The 21,009-nt window shown below is 42.5% G+C and overlaps 1 protein-coding gene across 2 annotated transcripts in view; it reads left to right on the top strand.

The window, feature by feature from the left end:
• elp2 (elongator acetyltransferase complex subunit 2) overlaps positions 1–17,449 on the top strand; it is a 29,039-nt gene extending 11,590 nt beyond the window's left edge. Inside the window, exons 11-23 of one of the 2 annotated variants that reach the window (XM_030064062.1) lie at positions 2,911–3,042; positions 3,717–3,866; positions 5,484–5,675; positions 5,887–5,892; positions 6,004–6,073; positions 6,306–6,401; positions 7,895–7,952; positions 9,113–9,185; positions 10,063–10,255; positions 14,065–14,186; positions 14,306–14,439; positions 15,351–15,464; positions 16,698–17,449. In XM_030064062.1, coding sequence (XP_029919922.1) covers positions 2,911–3,042; positions 3,717–3,866; positions 5,484–5,675; positions 5,887–5,892; positions 6,004–6,073; positions 6,306–6,401; positions 7,895–7,952; positions 9,113–9,185; positions 10,063–10,255; positions 14,065–14,186; positions 14,306–14,439; positions 15,351–15,464; positions 16,698–16,908 — 1,551 coding nt within the window. In that variant the 3' untranslated portion in view covers positions 16,909–17,449. The remainder of the gene's footprint in view (positions 1–2,910; positions 3,043–3,716; positions 3,867–5,483; positions 5,676–5,886; positions 5,893–6,003; positions 6,074–6,305; positions 6,402–7,894; positions 7,953–9,112; positions 9,186–10,062; positions 10,256–14,064; positions 14,187–14,305; positions 14,440–15,350; positions 15,465–16,697) is intronic. The other variant, XM_030064063.1, reaches the window with a different exon arrangement.
• The last annotated feature ends 3,560 nt before the right edge of the window (positions 17,450–21,009 follow it).

Here is a 21,009-nt window from a genome sequence, read left to right as displayed (position 1 = left end):
TGGGCCCAGTTTGCCTCCAAGGCCTCAGGGCGCGATAAAGCTTTTAATTGTTTGAATTGCTTATGGCAGTGAGAAGCAGGCCTGTCCAGAAAGTGAAACTACTCTGAAAGTCCTTGAGTACTTAATTTTAGTTTGACAAGTCAAGGATTGAAGTAAAATTCAATCCACCAGGTTTATATTGTTGAGTTGCCACTGCATGAGCTCTGGTTTGTCTATAAATGGAAAAACTGATTGCTGCTGATATAATTTTCTCCTGTTAGGCAGCGGAGAGAGGGTGATGCAGTGCCTATAAAGTTACTTTGTTTTGTTGTCCATTATAATCTAAGGACAAATGTCATTTGTCTCTATTAGAAGCCACTTTTTCCGTGGCAGTTTATTGACAACTTTTAATTGGAACAGCCTTCTGTAGGGGAAACACGATTTTTATTTTTAGTGAGTTATGCAAATTTTCAACATTTGGATTGTTTAGGGCATTGTCATTATGTTATTTCTGTCTGGTGTCATAATCCTACATTGAATCCTGCTGGTTACGTAAGCAACTGGAAATGACATTAATATTGTTTCTTATATTTTGATTTGCAATTTGTGTTCTCGATGGATATTAATGTCAGTGAAAGGATGAATGCACACAAATTGTGGTGCCATTTTTACATTTTTAGAGCTAATTAGAGCCGTTTAGTTCTTATGTTGGAACATCATTCAGCCGTAATCCTATTTTTCCTCCTACACTTATTAAATGCACTCATTAAATTCTTTCCTTTGTGAAAGTTCATGTGAGAGTTTAAACAGTTAAAGTCTCCGTTGCCATCATAACTGGTAACTGACTGTCTGGACACTGATTTCCTAATGTATGCTGCTTAAGGAGTGGCTACCATGTCAGAATCAGTGTCAACTTTATTGACCAAGTGTGCTTATGCATACAAGGAATTTGACTCTGGTAGCTTCTAGTATGTACATATAGCACTCAAAGGAAAAATAAAAAGTAAATAAATAAATAAATAGGAATAATAGAATACTGGAGGCAAGTATATGTGCATGCAAAGGTATGTCACAACTATAGGTCTACAGAGTATAGTTATTATGGCTGAATAATTTATAACCAATGTGCAAAAGTTGTATATGTATTTACAATTGTACATTTATACTGCACAATATGATTCCTTTTGTATTGCACAGCTGAGATATTCAACAAAGGTAGAGCAAATCAGAGATATGTAAGTGAGAGAAGACAGTCTGTTTCCCGTTGTGGGGCTACAAGACTTTCTGTGATAGGGAACAGAGTGTGAATACACAAGTGTACATTGTATTCGACATCTGAGGTGTGTAAGTGATAGATGCTGGGGTGTGTGTGGGTGTGGGGTTACTGTCTGCTTCCCTGGACTGGGACACAGGGCTATCTGTAATAACAGGACATAAGGGAGTGGGGGTTATTTGTGGCTTGTGGGAAAAAAAAAAAAAAAAAAAACTGTTCTTGTGTTTGGTGGTTTTGGTGTGCATTGCTCTGCACTGCTTTCCAGAGGGTAGCAGTTCAAAGAGACTGTGTCCTGGGTGTGTGAGGTCTATGCTGCTTCTGCCTGCCCATTTCCGGGCTCTGGAGGTGTACAGCCTCGGCTGGGCTCTTCTTCACATTGCAGATCCCAGGAACCTGAGGGAGGACAGTGCTGGGGGCTCCTCCTCAAGTCCACTGTCTTGAGTGTATTCAGCCTCAAGTTGTTCTGACTGCTGCAGACCAGCAGCTGTTCACCCTTTCCTCTGTAAGCAGACTTGTCACCTTCTGGGATGAGGCCAATAATTGTTATGTCGTCTGTGAACTTCAGGAGTTTCACAGAGGAGTCTTTGGAGTTGCAGTCAGTTGTGTAGAGGGAGAAGAGCAGTGGGGAGAGGGCACATCCCTGGCGGGCATATGTGAAGATTTGAATGCATAAAGTGTACAATTCAGTTCAGCATTGTCTTAGCACACAAAAACCATGGTGCTCAATGTTGGACAGGTGACAACAGTCCTGAAAGCAATTTTATTTCGTTGAATTGTTCTAACCTGGGAGGCAGTGATTATGGAGTACTTGAAATTGGATTGCATTTTCAGTTAAGACTTATCCTTTAGACAGAGGCCAGGGAATGTTTACCCTGTCTATATGATCCACCCCACGAATGTTACACAGGGGTCACAGGCTCTCACCCAAATCCAATTTATGTAAATCCCATTCTGTGTTCTCAAGCTCTGACATTTTTTATGATTATTTGTTTAATACGATATGGTGCACTGCAATTGCTTCATTTTGCATTAAACAAATCGATTTTGTCAGTAAAAAATAACACAATTTATTCAACTCTCATTCAAGTCCCATTTTGCATAATTTCTCATCTGACTTGTCAGCCTAATTTGTTTTTTTGTGCTGCTATGCAGCATTATGAAGGCTGTTAGTTAACAAGAGTCTTGGAGGGAAACAGAACAGATTACGGGTTTGATATCCCAAATGTTTTGTTCTTTCCCTTTTTCTTTCCTCTCTGAATTTCTGAGTCAGTAGTCTACAGTCACATTTTCAGGTAACCAAAAGCAGGTGTTTGACAGAACAAATAGGTTACACACTAGATGTGTTTTAAATGATCTGGTAAGGGCAAGAAGTCGAAGAAAATTTCAAAAAGTCAGTGCTCATTGCCTCATTAACATCATGGCATTGGCAGGGTGGAGGGATATAAAAGGATTCATTTAATTTGATTTTGGTATTAAAAAAAATCTATCAATATTGCTAACTTGGAACCAGTTCCAGAACCCAATCTTAGTAACTCCACCCAACCTGATGTCATGTTGAATACATAGGTGAGGTGTCGAATGCTTAGAGAAGTTGTGTGTTCTGACCAATAATGACTGTCTCTGCTTTCCCAACCCCCTTATTTTTTCTGTCTCACCAGGTGCGTGTAGGAGAGGTTGGTGGCAACACTCTGGGTTTCTATGGCTGCCAGATGAGTCCAGATGGTTCCATGATTGTAGCTCATGCTTTTCATGGTGCACTACACCTCTGGCACAAGGACCAAGACAAAGAGGTGAGAGCCATTACCTCAGCAATGCATAAACCTTGGAACTGCTAGTTAATGCCAGTGAGTCTTTATATAGTTCCTGACGTTCAATTGTAATACACATGTTAAAATGACTCACTCTAAAAGTGGATAATGTAAACATCTTCACAGGTTTGACTTTTTTTTACTTTTTGTGTGAGTGTATGACTTTTTGCTAAAGAGTTGCCACGGCAGGTCTGTTTGAAAAGTGATTAGATGGCAGCGAGTTGCTACACAGTTACACTGTGTGAGAGACACTGATTAGTGTAATTAGTTGCACCAAGTCCCCTGACTGCCACTCAATTTGACTGGCTTAGCATGTGTCTTTGTTGGTTGTCCCTAAGAGAGAGTGGAGTCTGAAGTCACAACGAGAGTTCAGGGATAACTCCATTTCAATTACACCCGCTTGGAAGGTGAATTTAAAGTTCAGTACCAACCTTAAGGTGTTGATAACCGGCACAGATTCTGTTATGTTTCAAAGAGCATCAACTTCTCAGATGGGGACATCTTAATCATAATTACCCGCTCTGATGTAGTTGAAAGCTAGACACCCTTCCTGGTGCATGCTATGAGGGGCAATGCTGTAGTCTGAGTCAGATGGAAAATACAGAGTTGAAAGCGATGGATTGAATATCACTTGTCACTACATGGCATTTTCCCAGGGGGAGTGGAGCCCAGGGGTTGTGATATCGGGTCACTTCAACGCCGTTCTTGACCTGAGCTGGGATCCTGAGGGAGAGTTCATCCTCAGCGTGGGCTCAGACCAAACCACCAGACTCTTCACTCCATGGAAAAAACAAGATGCCGCACAGGTGAAGCAGGGCCACAATCCCCTACAGTGCTCTGAGTTGATTGGTGCTCATAATTTGTTTCGTTCTTTGAAACATAAATTTAAAAAATCCTTTTTCACAAAATCACACACAGAGACACACAGATGAAATTTGTGAAATGAAAGAGAAAAGATAACATGCATAATTAGTAATACTAGCGAATATTAGGAGTACATCTCAAACACCTCATCTGAGAGTTGAGAAATTATAGTGATCACACTGCCATTAGTGGCTGCTTCTCCCATGATATGTGCTTTAGATGTACTATTAATTAGAAGTACTATTAATCCACATTTCCTCAAGCCTCAGACAATATTGAAAACAAAAGGTCATGAGATCCCCAGTTTGCATGCACCTGCTGTAATGGGATAAACAGGGGAACTGTTTTGTTATTTTTGTAGTAGTATTGTTTTAAAAATTCTGACATTAAGATTCAACCAATTAGTATCTACTGTTACACAAATATTCTGTGGCGGTGTCTAGAGAACTCAGATGCACCATAAAAAAAGGAGAATAATTTCTATTGTTATTCTGTATCTCCTTGTTTCTGCAGTGAAACAATATCACAATATATATCCATGTGCTTGACACTGCCTTTTCTAATGTAGTCAACATTTGATAGATATTCCGTTCAATGCAATTTTTTATTTTAGTCATTATTTCATAGGTTCTTTACTCTCAGGCCATGTAGCTGACCAAAGTGCTGTACAAAGCCAAAATCTGCAAATTAAAATGGCATGCAGGCAGTTTTTTGTTTGGATGGATTGCAAATGCATTGACTGAGGCCAAGAAGGCCAGTTCTGCTGTTCCACTACATTAGAGATTGATCTAAACACTGGAACTTCCCTGGCAACTGCATGTAGTTTTATTGGCATATTGGAGGGGCTGAGGAATAAACAGTCCAACAAAAAGTGGCACTGAGGTAAAAAGAGCTCTGTGTTGATTCAGGTTTGGAGCAGTCCAGCCAAAAAGTAAGCATAGGAAGACAGCTGACTGAAAACTTTGACAAGCGAAGATGGAGCAGTGGACAATGCAAGGTTTGAACACAGATAGTTGCGAGGAGGAGACAGCCCAACTCCAAATCACTTCCTGCATTTGCGTCACATGGTTCATCACTGCTGCCCCTCAACCGTAAGAGACAAGCGGCAGATCCTGAGTCTATTCGTTCCAATCAAAGAAGACTTACCTGAGTATTACGTTATGGGTGATTCCCACAGTCACTGAAGTTAATATTGGACCCATTTCTCACAAACCACAGATCTAACATTCACAGAAATCGGGAAAACTCTCTATTTCAGCTCTATTTCAGCTAATTGTCATCTGTTGGCTCTCCCTGCTGCAGGGACATTGCTAGACAGAAAAAAGCCGATCCCACCCACTGAAGAGACAGAGTGTGTGCTCCATTTTCTTACCAGTGGTGCCAGTGGTACTGCATCATGTTCCTTTATCGGAGTATCTTTGATGATGAAGTGCTTTGTTGGTCAGATGAAGCTGTGTGCATGGTATTTAGGAATAGCAGAATTCTTGCTTTTGCAGCTTGTGGTGTTTTCCATTTTTATGTCTCTTAAGTCCTCTCCTCTGCCTTCTCAACCCCTTCAGTCAACCTGGCATGAAATCTCACGGCCGCAGATCCACGGATACGATATGCAGTGTCTGGCCATGGTCGGACGGTTCCAGTTTGTGTCCGGAGCCGACGAGAAGGTCCTGCGGGTTTTTCAAGCACCGCGTAACTTTGTGGAGAACTTTGCAAACATCTCTGGAACGTCACTTGAGAAGCTCTTGGCATCCAGCGTGAGTGCCCACATAAACTACTATTTATAAACTACTAGCGTTTTTCACTCACCAAATTTAGTTCTCTTTACATACTAAAAAAAAAAAGTGGTGAAGTTTGCCACCCCTGGGCTCTCATTTGTGCCCCTGCTGTCCTAGGATCAAATCCCACCAAAACTTTGTCTTTTCTTTCTCTCTCTCTCTCACGTTCTGCTTTCCAACTATGAAACAGCTAATGGTGAGTGGGCTGCCCATTCGCACAAAGAAATCCTCTTTGGGCATTTTTTGCTTTTTGGTGTGTGTGCATGTGTGTAGTTGAGTGTGTGATTCATTTATTGTTCATTGCCAGGATACCGCTGACCTTCCAGAAGGGGCCAGCACACCTGCCTTAGGTCTGTCCAACAAAGCTGTATTTCAAGGTAAAACACTTCTTCAGCTCTGCATCTTGAGTAGTGTGGTGTTCCGGGTTGTAGCCAATTTTTTTTTGACTTATAATCACTTTCCATTAGTTCAACTCAGTAGTTCTGGACAGCAGTGCATCATTAAAGTTGGACACGGTGCATTTTTAAAGTTTGTTCAGTGCCCTTTGCTGCACTTTCCTTATGTAACAGTCAAATGTTTTATTTACAAAAGCATCCTTTTAATTTACAGGTGACCTCATTCTTAAGACCGACGTGGAAGAAGAGCAGTTCAACAGCATATCTGACCAATACCAGGAGTCTTATTTCCACCCTCTCAACCTTACTGGTACTTTGAGTTTAATACAGCTGTACAAATACATATTCACATCATTAGATAGAGGGAAAGGGACATGAATGTTTTTTTTCCCCCTGCAATTTGGTCTTTGTCATCCTAGTTATAATCATCCCAGTAAATCCTTACTCCGCTTAAAAAAAAAAAAACAATGAATCAGATTAATATTTTTTCAAAGAAAAAAGGATATCACCTAAGACACAATGCACCCATATCTCTCTCCACAGTCTGCAAGCCTGATTCATATTCCTCATACAGATACAACCACTCGTCGGACAAGGCAGAGCACACTTAAAGAGTTTCTGTCTCGCTGTCACGGGATATTCTTATAAGAGACAATGATATGTAGCCAGAAGGACAGCTAGTTATTAGTCTTTGCTCTCCCTGTTCTCTGCGCCTGGAGTTCACAGTGCCTGAAGTCCACTGGAGGCTGATGATATTACAGCAGCAGGAGGAGGAAAGGGAGGAGGAAGGTGTGATAAGGGAAGTGAAATAGTGTGAGTAAGGATGCAGGGGAGCGGATGAAGGTAAGAAGGACAGGAACAGGTACACAGAGAAACGGAGGAGAGTGAGAAAGGGGTGAAAGGAAGAAATTTACTGTAGACAGAAGGCAGTTGGGTTGTGGATGAGAGTTAAATGAACACAGCGTAGTGGGGCTCTTGGAAACCCCAAGGCTAGACGGTGTCGAGGGCCGTCATCAGCATGATTGAAGCTGCTCCTTAATCTGCAATGCTAATTAGAAAGCAGGCTTATGTGATTGCAAAGTTTAAGTATCGATGACCCCGGGCTATGTAGAGAGCAACCAAGCGAAGGACTAACAACACATTTCCGCTTCTCCGATTGGCTCCCAGAGGCAGGAAGATGATGAATTATTACGCCAAATGGGAAGCCGATGACCAATAACAAAACAGGACGAACGTGGCTTTCAATTACATGCAAAATGAAGGCAGTGAATGCTTGTGTAAGAGTCTGTGGTAGGAAGAAGAGGATTGGCACCCGGCTAAATTTGATCCCCCTCAAAGCCAGCAGCCGTTAAGAATTGGAGATAAAGCTGCGCTTGTTTCAAAATAGCTTTTTGGGAAAAGCGTCAAGTTGAAGGGCTAAGAATTTTATGTGAGCTAAATGCAAAGCGGAGCCGTATGTGGATGTGAGAGAACATTGTCTCCAGGTGCTCCATCATGTTTTCTGTCTCTTTCTCTCTTTTCTCTCTTACTTTCTTGTACTTACTCTTTCTCCGTCTCCATTGAACTTGTCACATAAACACATCCACACGCTCTTTCTGTCTTTGGCCCTCTTTTGGTTAACAGAGTGGGGATTTAAAAGTGGGAAATTATAATAGCCACTAGAATGTAATCCTCATTTAGGAAATTGGAAACTGGTTGTGTTTGAATTTTAAAACAGCTCAGCCTTCAGGGTCTAGCAAACGGCAGTTATGTAAGGATCCTAAAATCTGTCGTTCAACACATACCGTGTGTGTTTGTGTGTAGAGCCCCCACCAGAGGATCATCTTCTCCAGAACACACTGTGGCCCGAGGTCCAGAAACTGTGAGTACATACATACCTCTGTGCTGATAGCCTCTCCATCGCTCTCAGCTTGAGTTTGGTTTTATTGTCATGATTCCTTGCTGGTACACACACCACGATACTACTGTGACACTAAGTTGCAAAAGCACCCAAGAAAATACGATCACGATCTCCATTTCTACCCCTACTTATTACCTCTTCATTCACTTCCCCTCTCTGTAATAACATCGGGGTCTCCATATCGCTCATAATGAAGCAAAATTACCAGATGGAATTGTTTTTGTTTGGTTTTGCCCTCAGGGATTAATGTATCTTAGAATGATGGACTTTCTGAAGCTCTTGCCGCGGCCTCCCCCACTCACCAGCCAATCAGAATCCAGATTCCTACCATCCCATGAGCCTTTTCTACAGGCTGAATATATTGCCTCCATTTGTGGCCAATGTTAAATCCATTTACTAGTCAATCCAGCATAAACATGACGTATGGTGCGGCCAATTATTGTAGTTCTGTGCATTGTGTGTGTTGAATAGCATTTTTCCACCTCCATTTGGCATCAGACTCCATGAATAATTTAGCTCATAATAGAAACATTAAAATGAGTAAGTGGCCAAATTATTTTTGTGGCATAAATAACACTCTCACCGCTGTGCCAGATTCCCAGGGTACAGTGTTTTGAAAGTTTCAAAGTTGCATGGGAATTTCGCTGCTGACGAGCGGACTGTGATTTTTAGTTTGTTGACGTTTCAAAACAATAAGGTGATCGTCAGCAAGCTAAAAGTAATTAGCTTCTGAACGATTAGCTGCAGCATCATTGTTCATTTCTGTCAGAGGGAGAAGGAGCAGTCATTGCAGATCAGTATTTTAATTTCACACTCTGTCTGCTTATTTACCTGTCAGCGAGGGATGATGCCTTGAGCCTGGGAGCTTGTCGGGGTGACGCGTAGGAATAACAAAATACTTAATCTACTGTCAGACTGGGAAAACTGTCTTTGTTGTTGTGCCTCTTTCTTTTGCTCTCCCCCTCCCCCGTCTTCCCTCGCTCTTTCACAACCTGTCTGTCCATCCACTTGTTAAGCTCGGCTTTTATCTTAGCATCTTGTAATGATTAATCTCTTTCTGATTTTTTTTTCCCTCCCTGCCCCCCTCCATCCTCTTCCTTTCCCTCTTCTCCCTCCACCAGGTACGGCCATGGCTTTGAGATGTTCTGTCTTGCATCAGACAGCACCAAAACGGTGGTGGCCTCCGCATGCAAGGTTAGTGTGATAAGACCGGGGTGAAAAGCCGCATCGCACATCACACGCGCGCACACACCAACAGGGTTAGGCTGTGCTGTCAGTACGGAGCTGAACGTACTGTGGCGGGGCGCTGCAGGACAGGCTGTCCTGACCTTGGTTGTACTGCCAAACACACACACGCACAGCTGGTATCTGTCAGACATGGACAGTGTGGTTTCTCACCTATCTCCATTTCTAGCACGCAGTCCTCATCCTCACTTTGGCTCCCTTTCTGTTTACTTATGTCTCACCCACCCTCTCTCTTTGCACCGCTCCCTCGCTCCATCCCTTCAAGTCACAAAGAAATGAAAAGTGACTTCTTCATCTTGTTAGCTAATTCTTCATGCCAGAACATTCACCTGTTATAATAGTAAATGCCAACTAATTAACCACATTTTGATTGTGTATTTTTATATCAAAATCTCATTACTTCCACATCCTGTGTTAAACAGTGCATCCTCAGTGGTGACATCATGCTGTACCAGTATGTATGAACAAAAAATTCGACCAATAAAAAAAAAATGCCATTTTTGAACAATTATACCTCTTTCAACAAATTAAACTGCCTCTCTCTCCCATTGAGTTACACTTTTTACACTTCTTCTAAAGCCTCTTCATGTTAAGCCCGGCCGCAGCAACCTCATTCCTCCATGTGTTTCTCTCCAACTGCCTCTCTTTCCCTCACCTCCCCTCATCTCTCCATCTTTTCCTCCTCCTTTCCTCCCTCCTTCCTTTTCTCCCTTTAGCTATCTTATTCCTCTGTACTCCCCACAAAGGTGCTATATTTTTTCAGCACTTCATTGCTGCACTATGAATTTTTTATGTGAACATAAACTAACCTAAACCGTCTTGCTAGGCTTCTAAAGCAGAGCATGCGTCCATTCTGCTGTGGAGTGCAGCCTGTTGGCGCCAGATCCAGGCGCTGCCTTGCCACACCCTCACCGTCACCCAGATGGCCTTCTCACCCGACGCACAACTCCTGTTGGCCGTGTCCCGTGATCGCACCTGGTCTCTGTGGCGCCGGAACCCACCCTCCTCCGATAGCCCAGGTGAGAAGTGGAGGAGCGTGTGTTGCTTGTGTGTAATTATTTAAAGGGTATTTATTGAGTGGATTTGAAGAGTAAGTCTTCCCAGGGAGAACAGACACAGCATCGGACCCTCGTTGGCAGACAGTATCAGCTCGTCTAATTTATATGTGGTAAATCTGCTGATGGATTTGTTCCTGTTCAAAAGCTGCAAACTTGCACTGTAAGGATTTTCTTAATTATAAGTGCAGGGAGCCAATCAAGACTATGTCCAGTTGTCATGTGCTGTCTGGAATCAGTCCAAAATGTGTAGAGATTTAATGTGTGTGTGTGTGTGTGTGTGTGTGTGTGTGTATGTGTGTATTTTATATACACTCAGTGGCCACTTTATTAGGTACACCTGTCCAGTTTAATCCAATCCAATCCAACTGTGATGCCGATAATGCTCAGGCTTTCTTTTTGTCACAGTAATAGTCGTGTTGGTTCAACTCTGTTTGGCACTGAGCTCATAGTCAGTGGTGCTGTTGGACTGGACTGCATTTTATTGAGAGGTGTTTCTATCATTCTGGCCCCCTCATATATATGAATAGGGAGGGCAAACAATTAGAAACACCTCAATATAATGCAGTCCAGTACAAGACCTCTGCAAACTACAACCTCAGTAATAAACATAGAATTAAATGTACACATTCTTCACAATGTCAACAAAACCTGAACATTATAATCTTTCTTAAAAGGTCAAATTTAAAGCAGAGCTGTTGCATTGAACTGCATTAGATTGTACAGGTGGACCCAATTAAGTGGTCACTGGGTGTACACACACACACACACAGACACACACACAGACACACAAAGTAGAATCTATTGTTTTCTGTTTTCTCTTATGTATTAAGGTAAATTGATCTGTACCCAATGCTGCTGTAAATCCCTCTGTAAATGCTTGATCTATATTTTTTCAGTTCATTAGAGGGATTTTGTGGTGATGCAGTGCTAATGAGGAATGGGCAGTTGGCAAGGTCCTATCACCTAATGATTGCGTATTGATTATACCTGTGCCTGTTGACCTGAGCAAAGAGGAAGCTAAGCTATGTCACTGGCAGCCTCAGGAAAATCACTTGAGACGCAAATCACTTGAGGCAACACTGCTGTTCTCTGAGTAAAGAGCAATTCAACTTTGAATTTAAACACTCAAACAAAACATTTTTTTTTATGTATGTATATGAATAGAGGTCCTATTATATGGTCTTTTAAATGCAATTAATGCTTTGTTCTTTTGTATAGATGTTGAACATGGGCTAGTAGCCTTTCATTTTGTCTGTCGTGCAGTTTGTCTAAAGATTGTGCTTGACTTACACGCTCTCTGAGACTTAACTCAGTGGTGGTGACATTAATGGTCAGAGAAGCAAATTTGTGGCTAGAAGGTCTCCATCTTCAGTCCCTGGATGGCGTGGGATGTCAAGTGAATGAAAAACTCTCCCTTCCCTTGACAAATACTCGTAACATCCCTTAGAGCAAAGGCCTGACCTCTAAATTCTCCTGTAAAGCTCCAGTTGTCAACAGTACAAGACGGTGGATGCACTGGGCAGCTCCTGCCAGAGTCTGTATGTGTGAGTGTGTGTGTCTGTGTGTGTATGTACCTGTGTGTCTACCTGCTTCTGCATGCAACTACTCTGCAGGGCCCTTGTTGTAAACAAGAGTGTGTTCTTGGTGAACTTGCTTAGATAAATAGGAGAGTCTCGGCGCAATGCCACAAACAAATAACCCGAGCCTGCATCCAAGATGAACGGGAAAAATGTCAGAACATGACATTTAAGCCCACAGGATTGCATCCCACCTGCTTTTGGCATTGTATCCCTTGGCCTTTTTGGCAGCTCAGGGTGGGCTAAATAGGCATTGACAGTGGCTAACCAGCCCAGCGCTCTCCTGTTTGCCTGTATGGTGGCGCGCAGGGGAGCAGGATGGTGCGTGTGTGTGTGTGTTGCTGTGTGTGTGTGTGAGAGAGAGAGAGGGGTGGGGGGTTCCCGTCTGTTCTGGTTGGCTGCTGAATCACTCAGGATGATTGTGAAGAACACACACAGCCAGTTTTGTAGGCCAGACCAGGGAAGATTAAACGAAGTTAGAGCAAATCAAACAAACTCACTCCCTCTGTCCCTCCCTTCTCTCTCTCTCTCTGTTTTCAACCCTTCCTTCAGTCATCCCTGTGCTGTTATTCCATCCTCGTCCTTCCCTCTTCCACCCTCCTCCCCTCTCTGTCCATCCTCCTGTGGCTAACCCCCCTCTAGCCAGGTATCCAGAAATCTTCACTGGGCAGACAATGTCCTCTTTTGTGCTTTTTCCATCAAAAAAGCTCCTGGGTCCTGTGCTTGGCAGAGGCTTCCTAGTGAATACCTTAAGCTCTTGTGTGTTTTAGTGTTACCCCCGCACCCTGAGGACAGTGAATTTAATGGATATCAGGAGGAGGTATTGCGTCATTCTGTGTGTGACGTACAACAGCAAAACAGTAAACACTGAAGATGTCAAAGCGGTCCTTATGTTCATGGTTATTTACTGTTTTGCCGCTGTAATCTTGCCATTTGTTTTAGAGGAGAGACGTACAGAGGTCAAAAATGAGAAAGAGGACGCTTATATGAGTAATGCAGCAAGACTATGGCATGGAAAGCTGTCTCAAACAGATGATTGGCCGTGTTTTTTCTCAATTACTCCCTCAATTGGTTGATAGAAGAATCTTTTAATAATTTGTGTTTGCAGTCCCTTGCTTCAGTCAGGGATGTTCAGCACTAAAACTCCACCCGAGCAGTCCTCAGGACCTCAGAGGATACAGCCTCAGTTGCAGGGACCTTTTTAAGCCCAGGAACTTCACCCATGGGGCAAAAAAGGGACTGCTTTCTCCTGTGGAAACGGGTAAAAGTTCCTGGTTCCTCAAAAGAGTTCCTGTGTGTTTGGGACATTTCCTGCGGCGGAGAAAGTTGACTTCCCTGCATACTTTGCTCTCTCTTGAAGACTGCCTCCAGACTATCAAGCCTATTTAAGCATCCCATTTGTATCGTTTTGTCTTTTGCTTGTTGCCTTTCCACTTAACTCCCATCTCTCTTTCTTGCTGCATTTCTACCTCTCTTTCGAACTCCTGTCTCTGTATTGGTGGGATTACACAGCTGAGCATGTCACACCAAGGAGAACGTGTGAGGATGGAGACACAACACAGCTGTACCTGTCTGTCTCTGAGCCCCAGATGACGCCCCCTCAGAATATCTGCGTGAGAGAAAGTTTGTGTGCCCAGACACAACAAAGTGATTAACTCGGCCTTCTGCTGCGACGCTGTGGCTTAACGGCCATGTGTACATGCAAGCCTGGTTATATGTGTGTCTGTAGAGCTCCGCGCTGCTCTACTGACACACAGACAGATGGCTGCCAGCAGCATACAAACAAGCTCTCTGGGGAAAACCAATCCGGGGGCTGAAATGACTTAGGCTGGGGAAATAAACAGCAGCAGGTCATAAACCAAAACTGACTGAAATGGAGGGCCGGAATGAGGTTCTCTGTCGTGTTGGGGTTGTTTATTTGTCACTTGGGAGAGCCTTTGTTTTCCGTAGAGTGATGATGCAAGTATCCGCACGTCCTGAGTTCTTGCCATACAAATCATAGGAAAAGAAATTTCAACGACTGCCTGTTCTTTGAAGTGGAAGCAAGTGGAAACGTGTATTGGTGTTATTGAAATGTGAGAGAATATATGCAGTTTTGTGACTGATATTTATTGTAACAGTGAAACTGAGATTTAACTTATTATTATTGTTATTTTTTTTTCTCTTCGTGTGTGCCTATTGAATTTGATCCAGAGCCCCAGTTTTCCTTGTACGCACACACGGGGAAGGACACAGCCATACACAGCCGAATCATCTGGTCCTGTGACTGGAGCCCTGACAGCAAATACTTTGTCACATCCAGTCGTGACAAAAAGGTAACATTTAAATGCTAGCCACATTTTCTAATCAAGAATAGTAGATATTCAGTTTGAATGGCGACTCTTAGCAGTGAGAGTTTGTTTGTGTGTGTGTGTTTGTGTGTGTGTGTGTCCAGGTGATAATGTGGGGCCCATGCAGATTGGAGGACAACGGAAACCCTGCAGAGATCCAGCACTGCTCCTCTATCCTGGATGTGGGTGATTCTGCCACTGCTGTAGCTTTCTGCCCCACACTCTGCTCTGATCACAGGTAAACACACACACATACACAACAGGGAACTAAATTAATAAAACGATATGTTTTTACTGTAGAAAATAGTCAGAAACTTTTAAAAGCTCTTACTCTTCGAGGTTCAGAGGAGGAGTTCACTTCAATGAAATCACAGAAGTTTTTTTGTAGCCAACCCAACGAACAAGTGTAATTTTATTCATTGACAAGGTCTGTCTTTTAATAGAGAGATGGTTCTCTGCCTGCAGGAATCATGAATGTTTGGACTGAATCCAACTGAAACATACAAAAAACAAATGGCAGTGAATTTGAACTCATGCTCAATCAAGCTAATACTCATCAGCGACACTCACAGGACCAGTAAACATGGGAACGAGTCATTATAATAACACCAAATTGCCACATTCAATGAGTGAGTTTTCTCATGTGACTGCTATCACAGCACAACAAGAACTTTATGGTTTAGGTTAGCGGTCTCTTTTAATTTATATTGAATGGTGATTTTGTGTTTCACCATTGCACCAAAATTCCAACCAATGAAACCTTCACCACCCCAAATGTTCACCTTATTGGTTTACAATTCTGAATGATCCTTCCCCACGCTATTCCTCACCCCAACATCCAGCAGGAAATAGATAACAGGAAGAAGTCAGATGCCATTTCATCGGCTTCTGATTAGGTTTAACTAAGCATTAAGGTTGGAAATGTGCTGGAGAGTATAAGTGAAGGTCTATTGTAGTAATAACAGATGTATTCCTACAAAAATCCCTAGCTCGTTTGGTATTGTTGTCTATTGTTTTTATTTTTTGTTTGTGTTCTTTTAATTGTATGATATGAAGCTCTTTGGGCTGCATGATTTTCTGAAAGGTCCTTGTATAAATAAAGTAATAAAGTATAGTTGAACTGAGTGTGTGCGTGCACCCATTCCACAGCTACTTGCTGGCAGTGGGCTTGGAGTGCGGCAGGATCCTGCTGTACAGGTGGAGCCCCAGCCAGGACTCTGCTGGAGGACAGGACTGGGCCAGCTATGGAGAAACGGACACCGTGTATCCTTCCAAAATATTCACACACAAACATACCTGCATACACACGTGGCTACATCCTCAAGACAGGTCTTAATGTTTAATTCCAGTTATTTCTTTCTCATATCTGATCACTATTCACACATGATCTGCATCTGACATCAGTGTGAACAGCTATCTGCTCTGAAAGGCCCTGCAGGCGCAAACATGCAGGCCGAATAACAGCTTTAAAAAATGTGACAGTCCACTACAACAGTGAATGAAATTGTGGCTCAAGCGTTCATTCGTTGGATTGTTTACTGTGAAAGTCAGATGACAGTGAATGATCATGGTTTGACCATGAGGTGCACCTGCATAGTGGAAGAAAAAGACCACATATAAAAGTGGCCCAAATCTGATATGAGCAAATCAGATGTGTCACATGATGGCAAAAAAATAAATAAATAAATAAAAATCCCCAAAAATCATTTGGGCCACTTGTACTGTGAATGGAGCCTTCAGTTTCATCTGATGGCAACTTCCAGAAGGCCTCCACTGGTCAGTGGCAATAGATCTCCTTGACAGAGAGGCAACCAGAGAGCCATTGTGTTACTGTAGTAGCATTGTAGCTGTAGCCTCAGGCCTGGTGGCAGACAAAAGCATCCTGTCATCTGTTATTGCTGCAGAAAAAAAGTACCAGGCCGCAGGGTGGAGTTGAATGGCCCGTCCACTGTCAAGCAGAGCAGCATTTTATGGGATGCACAATCAACAGGTTCTTTTGTATCTGTGCCATTGTGCACACTCGTGTATGTGTGTGTGTGTTTGTGTGTGTATGTTCTATTCCATGTGGGTGCTCTGTGTGAGTCATCGGCTGTCGAGCTAAGGAACTGAATTGAAGACCAGCGCCTTTACTGTGTCTTTGCATCAGAGGCTTCTGCTCCTCAGACAGGTTTCTGAGAGAGGCTTTACTGCTGTGCTAGTTCTGCTGCACACAATCACATTTTTATCAATTCAACACCTTCCAAAGATGAGGTCTCATCAGCCTTTTGAAATATATTTTTTCACCTTCAATACTCTATTCCCCATGTGTGCACCTGGGAGTGTGTGCCTGAGAGCCAAGACTGTGATAAGATGTCTGTGATGTCTTTGTGTAGCTGTGTTTTGCAGGGAGACATGGTACAATGCGTGTTACACATATTGATCTTTGTTAATGCTTAATACATCCTGACTTGGCCAGCTAGTGGTGTCCCATTGTTTTCCTTCACCATGTGCACAAAGCCACGCCCTGGCAGTCAAGAGGCTTCGCTGGAGGCCCAGGGCGGGCCGCGCGGGTCGGCAGAGCGGCAGCCTGGCCGGGGCGAAAGGAGAGAAGGACCCGCAGACAGATGGAGGAAACGAAACTGAGGAAGAGAGCTCCTGGGCCCAGCTTGCCAGCGCCAGCGCCGACCACTCTGTCAAAATCTTCAACGTCAACAAACGGGCTCTTTAGCACCACCAACCCTGACACTATTATGTCTCACGCACACAAAGACTGCTTGGACCGAGGGCCACAGCCCTGTCCGGGGTTAGTAAGGCCGCGGCTGTTCACTGGCAAGCCGTTCACTCCCTGTGACAGCCAGTTAAGTCACGGGTCACTCCCAGGACAAGCACGCAGCCCACACGCCCCGCAGCCTGTCTGAGCAGATCAGAATGGATTTGATGGGTGTAAGCAAGATGGTGAAAACACCGTGACCTCAGGGTTGTATTTTGCTTATACACTTCAAAGTGTTTCAGAGTCAGAAGTGGCAGGACATCCATTCACTAGCAGAGAAAGCGTATTTAGACAGATTATCCAAGCTGGCATTTATATGGTCAAATTGTATTGTTTCTGTGACCTGACTGTTGTAACACCCTCAACCTTTTGAATTTACCACAACAGAACTACAGTGGACCAGCAGACTCGACTGCTGGAGTGTAATGCCTGAATGTTAGTCACAGACAAGTGTAATTTTAAATGTGTATTAATGTTATTGGTATTAATAAAATTTAAAAAAAAAAAAAAAGTTTTGATTCATTATTTTGGTGTGGAAGAAGTTGACTGGCTTGCTGTCTGACCTCACAAATGCTCTTCTGGATGAATGGGCAAAAATTCCCACAGACACACTCCAACATCTTGTAGAAAGTTTTCTCAGAAGAGTGGAAGCTGTTCTAGCTGCAAAGGTGGACCAACTCCTTTTTAATGCCCATGGATTTAGAATGGGATGTTATAAAAGCTCCTGTAGGTGTAATGTGTAGGCGGTCCAATACTTTTGTCCATATTGTGTATCTCTTCCTCTGTACACAGTACAAACACATCTCCTTGTGTGTGTGTATGTGTGTATAAATGTGAGATTGTGAGTCTACGTAGTGTAAATAATGGTCAAAGCAGTCGACATTAAACAAACTGCACAATACATTTTTGTCTTTATGGATGAATGTTTATCTTCATATTTACAAAAAAAAAAAAAAAAAAAAAACGATAGCAGAGACAGCTGCAGACAAACCTGCCTATTACAGATACAGACCTAATAAATTTGGCAATAACTCTTCAAACATTTTGTTTAATTACAAAATTTGATGTTTCTCTATCATGTAAATTACTGTGAATAAAATAATTTTTAAAAAGGAAATCCATATATGGGCCCAGAAGTTTTTTGTTTGTTTGTTTGTTTTGTCAGAATGAACAATGTATAGGATACCTTCACATCTTTCATGTACCTAATAAGGCACCCCAAGCAAAGCCTAGGGGTGATGATTTTTTTTTTTTTTTTTCTGCCCCTTAACTAAATTGTTGAATGCAGGACAAGGTTGTTGGCAGTACCTGGTGATTAACTGGGCTAAAGCCTTGATGAGTTCACATATTAACAACGGCCCTGCTGCACAACCGTCGCTGTCAGACCTGAATCGAAACTTTTCTTGAGAGTAAAGTGGTGAGCCTAACTACATTATCTGTTTGCTGATTGGCTTCAATGGACATCCCAGTCAATGCAGTTCTCTAAATTAATGGATAAGAGATAATCAACTCTTTTATACAGATTTTTCTTGCTGTTAGGTTGTGTCTATCCATTTGAACTTCATTTTACATATGTTCATTCCTATAACTGATAGATACATTTCCTCTGTTTTTTAAATGTTATTTTAATTGTTATTTTATTATTGGTTTATCAGTTTCTATTTCATTTTGTCATCCTGTCAAATTAGCTGGGTTACAAGCCACCAATGAGGAACCTGTGCAGTTTATTGTGACTGTGCTTTGCTGCTTGGCTGTTAGGATGTAATTTACTGTCTCTGCTCTGCAATGTCTAAAAATGTGGCTAATACAATGCATTGTGCCTCTGTTTTGTGATCAATGAATTAAATGTTGTCATATCCAGCTGTTATTTGTCTGAATGAAGTTATAATGATGTTGCAATTACAAAATTGCAGAGACTCTTGAACACAGCATGGTGCAAGATCACAGAAGGTCGCTAGTGTATTGTAGAGCGAGACCATCAGCAGAATACTAAATTTGACTGTAGATCAGGATAAAGCAAAGGAGCAACACAAGGCTGTCCGGGTCCTGTGCAGTGGAGCTCAGGATTAATGTAACAAGCTGCTCTTGGAGACCCAGTAAGGACCTTCTTAGAATTTCCAAGGACAGAGGAAGTCCACGCTTTGGATTTACTGTGGATTCAGCCGAGTGTGCCATCATTACATGTCAGCCATAAATCTAGCTCTAGGAGAGTGTAAGTACTGGCCATAACTCTCTCTAATCGCATAGCTCGGTATGTATGGAGGCATCAGTCAGCCCCGGCCACACATGCCCCTCCAGGAAATGGCTGTTTTTCAAACAGTAAAGCAAATGAGGTTTTGGGCCAATATAGACATATATCACAGGATTTTACACGTCGTATAACAAAACGTAATTATTGAATCATTATCACTGATGTTTCAATTTAAACATGAATGATCGTCATGCCGGGGAATTTCATCAACACATTTGTGTGAGAAGCGCTCTTGGCTCTTTGGCCTGACTAGCATACTAATATATTAGGCATATGTTCCTGTCTAAAATGTCCTCTCCAATGTGCCCTTGACCACTCATCTTGATGAGGTTGGATTGCCATAATGTTGTAGTGGGGAGAAATTAGAAGTAATGTCTGGACATGCTGGGATACTGCAGATATATGGGCAAAACAGTGACCATTGCCGTGAATAATATCCCATTTACAGGGGATCCAGAGAAACACTCTCAGAAACTCCACATCTATAAAGGGCAGAGCACAAGGGTGTGTTGGAGGTGAATATATTGTTCTGCGTTTATGTCAAAGTGTCAGTTCTTAAAGGGGAAGAGCCACAGTGCCCTTGCTATTAAAAACTTTTTTTTTATTGAGGCATTAAAATGGTGACATTTCAGGCCTTCATCAGATACGAGGAAGGTCACGGTGACAGAGACGTCGTGTTTTTAATGCCACAACAAAAAATATGTTATTAATGGTGAGAGTACTGCTCCCACCATCAGTTCTACTACCAACATAAACCCATTCACATGGTCAAACGTTTGCTGTTAGTGTGTCTGTGTACAGTGTGTGTGGTGGCATTTATTCTTGTTTGTGTGCATTCATATTTGAGCCCTCATACATCGTTGTATTTCTATCTTTCATAATGTGTGTGTGTCTGTATGGTTCTAAGGTGTGTGTTCCCTCCAGTGATACCCAGCCAAATCATGTCCAATGAAACCCACAAACACTGGTTGAGTAGATATACATAAAGAATCTACTACTTTTAAGCCACTGAAATATTTTACAATTTCACCCAATGAGTTAAGGAATATTTTAAAATGCACAGAACAGCTGTTCCTTGAATTTGGCTCACTGACATCAATTCAATAAAGCGTATAAACCCTTGTCTCAGTAAAAATAAAGGTGACCTTGTTTTGTCTTTCACACTCTACCATAAAAGTTATTGTGACATAAAAGATGTCAAAAAAAAGCCTCCCTGAAATTCACATTACGTACCCTCCTCTTTCTCAACCTCCTCTGTCTCAGCTCTCAGATTAGTGCAGCTTAATGCGCACATGTATGCATGAGTGTGAAAATGAACGTAGCACAGGCACACTTGCTCGTCTACAGCCGAGTCCTCATTTTTCCAATTGAACCATCAAATGTGAAGGAGGATACATAGACACATTCCTTCCACTGACACCCGGGTCAACTTAATCAACCCGCCCTCCATTTGCACAGCATGATCCTTCTGAGACAAGAGAGAAGGTCATCTGCCGATTACACACTGTAGCTTTCCTTTTCCGGAAGCCACTCTGCAAAATCTGTGATTATCTTTGAATCAATAAGCAGCGGTGGTATTACTTGCTTTTGACAGGTGAAGTTCACATCGTGCCCTGCTGGGTGGTATGAACAAGAGCAATTACAGTCACGGAGAGGTTAGCAGTTGCCCTTCAAAATTCTGGGGAATGGAAAAATCCCTGACAAAACCCTGCTTGCTCCATGATCTATATTTATGCATGTCTGTGTATGTGTTCATCTGCATGCCTGATATTCACAAAGGAATATTTGGCTGGCTCTTGTCTCTTTTA

Source organism: Myripristis murdjan, chromosome 11, assembly GCF_902150065.1.
Source record: "Myripristis murdjan chromosome 11, fMyrMur1.1, whole genome shotgun sequence".
NCBI classification, from domain to species: domain Eukaryota; kingdom Metazoa; phylum Chordata; class Actinopteri; order Holocentriformes; family Holocentridae; genus Myripristis; species Myripristis murdjan.
The sequence above is the reverse complement of the archived record's forward strand: the minus strand, read 5'-3'. Positions and strand labels throughout refer to the sequence as shown.